The sequence below is a fragment of the Hippopotamus amphibius genome, chromosome 14 (assembly GCF_030028045.1).
Source record: "Hippopotamus amphibius kiboko isolate mHipAmp2 chromosome 14, mHipAmp2.hap2, whole genome shotgun sequence".
NCBI classification, from domain to species: Eukaryota; Metazoa; Chordata; class Mammalia; order Artiodactyla; family Hippopotamidae; genus Hippopotamus; species Hippopotamus amphibius.
In genome coordinates this window covers 79,852,075-79,855,726 of record NC_080199.1, presented here as the reverse complement: position 1 = coordinate 79,855,726, position 3,652 = coordinate 79,852,075, and the positions used below count along the sequence as shown (strand labels likewise).

The following is a 3,652-nucleotide window of genomic DNA, read 5'->3' as shown; positions in this document are numbered from 1 at the left end:
AAATTTGCATTCTCTTGGTCAGCATCCATTTTAATCATATTATTTGCTTTCATTTTTTTTTCCCGAAAGAGAGAAAGTGGGGAAAAATAGGCATACCTGTACAATTCAGATCAAAGCACAAAATGTCATTTAATAAATAGAAACCTAGGGCATACCTGCCACACTTTCACTCAGTTTTCTCGACCGTTCAAACTTGTCTCAAGGGCCTGCCCCTCTTCCTGGCCGCCCCGCCCCGCTGCCTGTCACTTGTCCTGAAGCGTGTGGGTTGATATCCTGGGCTTCACATGTCATTTCAGAAACTCCGTGACGCTACATGGACTTGCTCAAAAGCTTTTTCAGAACGGTTTGGCAAATATCCCAAATGAAAATAAACTCTAAGCTAAAGTCTCACACAGAGATAAGGCTAAGAGCATCTAGACTTGCTGGGCGGTCCAGAGGCTCCGGGGAGAGGAGGGGGTGTGAGAATGGAAAACCGAACTGCCCCAGACCCCGGGGACTTCGCACCGCAGAGCGGCACCTGCAGAGGCGCCAGGGTGCTGGGCGCGGGGGCTGCTGGGAGAATCTTCGGGTGCCCCGGCCCTGCGCCCCCCGCCCCCGCCGCTCCTCGTCTCGGATGCGCTCCGCACTACCCCCCCCGCGTTAGAACAGCAAGCACTGACCCACGAACCCACCCGACCCTCGCTGGCCCCCGCCTGCCGCTCCAGCCCCTCCCGCCTCCAGGCTCCACCGGCCGGAGCGCACGCGCTGGGTCTCGGACGCGGGGCCGCCGCTAGATGGCCAGGTCGCTGGCCTTGGCCCGGCCGCTGGCCTTACTGGCCTTGCTGCACCGGCCGGGGTCTGCGGGGAGCTCGGGGGGCGCGTGCAGCTCCACGGCCGTCACCGCCCCCTCCCCGTCGCTGTCGCCCGAGCTCCCGGGCCCGCCCTGCGGAGGGGGCTGCAGCGCGCCGCCCGCGGGGGTCGGGGTCGGGGTCGGGGTCGGGGCTGCGCGCGCGGACGCGGGCGGGGAGGCCTTCCCGGCCGGAGTCTGCGGCGCGGCCTCCCGGTTGGCCCAGGTCTGCGCCGTCGCGGGCAGGTGCTGGTGGCCCTCGCCCGGGGTCCCCGGCAGGGCTGCGGCGCTGAAGACGGCCGCCGGCGGAGGGGGCTCGGGGTAGCCCGGGGCCGACGCCTGCCCCAGGGAGGAGGCCGAGGGCGCGTCGTAGGGCGGGAAGCCGATGGCGAGGGCGGGCGGGGCGGAGGGCGGGGGCAGGAGGACGGGGCTCCCGCTCCCGGGCTTGGCGCCCCCCTGCCTGGACCCCGGAGTGTCCGGGCGGTAGGGGTCGGTCATGCCCTGCTTCAGCTTCTTCCAGCCCAGGTGGTAGATCTCCAGCACGTTGAGCAGGAGGGACACGCAGGCCACCGCCAGCATGAAGAGGATGAAGACGGTCTTCTCCGTGGGCCGCGAGATGAAGCAGTCCACCGTGTTGGGGCAGGGCCAGCGGTCGCAGCGGTACAGCGGCTGCAGCTGGAAGCCGTACAGGAAGTACTGCCCGGCGATGAAGCCCACCTCGAACAGCGTCTTGAAGATGATGTTGAAGACGTAGGTGCGGAGCAGGGCGCCGGCGAGGCGGACCCTGCCCCGGTCGTCGCGCACGGGGGGCCTGTCCTTCTGTCCGAGCGGTGGGCCGTCGGCCTTCAGCTGCTCCTCCTCGCGCTCCTTCCTCTTCTCCTCCCTCTTCTCCTCCATGCGCACCAGGTGCAGCACGTGGCCCAGGTAGATGAGGGTCGGCGTGGACACGGAGATGATCTGGAGCACCCAGAAGCGCACGTGCGAGATGGGGAAGGCGCGGTCGTAGCACACGTTCTCGCAGCCGGGCTGCTGCGTGTTGCACGTGAAGTCCGACTGCTCGTCCCCCCAGACCTCCTCGGCCGCGGCCCCCAGCACCAGGATCCTGAAGATGAACAGCACGGTCAGCCAGACCTTGCCGATGACGGTGGAGTGCTCCTGGGCGTTCTCGAGGAGTCTCCCCAGGAAGCTCCAGTCACCCATCGCTTCAGATTGCTAACCTGCGGGGGAACAGGGGCGTGAGTCGGTGGGCTCCGGGCGGGGCTGAGGGCGCAGCCCGGCCCCACGGGAGTCAGGATGTGCTGTCGTGGGGAGTCGTGCTCCCACTGCCCAGCGGGAACCCTCCACCGGAAGCCGTGCGTGTGCGTGTGCGTGCGCGGGTGTGGGCACAGGTGTGCGTGTACGTGAGTGGGTGCGGGCACAGGTGCATGTACGTGCGCCGGTGCGGGCACAGGTGTGTACGTGCGTGGGTGAGGGCACCGGTGCGTCTACGTGCACGGGTGGGGGCACAGGTGTGCGTGTACGTGAGTGGGTGCGGGCACAGGTGCATGTACGTGCGCCGGTGCGGGCACAGGTGTGTACGTGCGCGGGTACGGGCGCAGGTGCGTGTACGTGCGCCGGTGCGGGCACAGGTGCGTGTACCTGCATGCGTGCGGGCGCAGGTGCGTGTACGTGCGCGGGTGCGGGCACAGGTGTGCATGTACGTGAGTGGGTGCGGGCACAGGTGTGAGCACGCACGTGCGTGTCTCCCTCTGTGGGCTGCGCAGGGCTTGGTAAGCGTCCCCCGCGCCTGTGGCCCAGCGCGGCGGTCACCCCACACCAGGGCGGGCACGGGGGAGACGCCCCCAGGCTGCTCCCGCTCTCCCTGCAGAGCCGAGGACACGAGGAAAGCTGTCTGAGGGAGGGGCCTCTCCCTGGCCCCCGACTCCTGTCTGGTCTCCTCCAGTGGCTCTCGGGGGCCCTGGTGCTCTGCACACAGCTGGGCCAACTCCTAAGCTGGCCTTTCTGTTCATGCGAAATCAGAGCGATTCTCCCAAACCGCCGTGATTCTCCCGCCACCCTCGTAACTGCTGCCACGTCCGCCTACTGCCTCCCCTCCCCTCCCCTCTCACCCGGCAAATGTCCTGTAAACGGTCAGCTCGCTGCAGGCCTGGCCGTGCCGCCTCCCCCTGCAAGACGGGACCTGGGCGCAGGCGGCCAGCTGCCCCTCGGGAGGAGGTGGGGCGGACCCAGGGGCCCTCTCTGCCCCCGACGCAGGGCCCCTTGGTCGTTGCTGCCACACAGACAGACACACAGACACACAGACATACAGACACACAGAGACACACACACACAGACACACAGAGACATACACCTCCAGACACACACAGACACACACACACGGCCCTCCAGTGGAACCAAAGACAACTCTTCTCACGTTGAATTTAAAAATGCTTAAAAATATTACTGTTTATGAGTTGGTTCCAAGGCAAAATACAAAACAAAACTTTACTGTGACATAAAGAAACAAACAAATGCTAACCCTCTCTAGACCAAACTTCCAACTCTCTGTTTCGGTCATTTGAGGTCCTTCGAGACATCGTACTCTTCTCAGACCTCACCCGCCACCTATGCTATTTTGCGTGTTCTCAGAGGGTGAAACGTTTAAATTTAGAGACTTTCTTACTGAGCATGAAGGAAGTCAGGTGTCGGGAACTTTCTAGGTTACACCCGCCTCTCACCAGGCCTGCAGCCTGGACGGCACCCCCTCCGCCCACCCATCCAGGCAGGACGAACCCTCCGCGTCCCCAGCGCTTCCTTCGAGCTTCTGCACGTGCTGTTCTTCTCCTT

At 64.6% G+C, this 3,652-nt stretch overlaps 1 protein-coding gene across 1 annotated transcript; it reads right to left on the bottom strand.

Moving 5' to 3' along the window:
• Positions 1–769: 769 nt before the first annotated feature.
• GJA3 (gap junction protein alpha 3) lies at positions 770–2,026 on the bottom strand. The gene has a single exon (XM_057707707.1). The coding sequence runs from the start codon at positions 2,024–2,026 to the stop codon at positions 770–772; it is 1,257 nt and encodes a 418-aa protein (XP_057563690.1).
• Between the last annotated feature and the right edge of the window lie 1,626 nt (positions 2,027–3,652).

What these genes read in the sequence shown, in the direction of transcription:
- GJA3 (XM_057707707.1), bottom strand. Translation starts at nt 2,026, where the DNA reads ATGGGTGACTGGAGCTTCCTGGGGAGACTCCTCGAGAACGCCCAGGAG.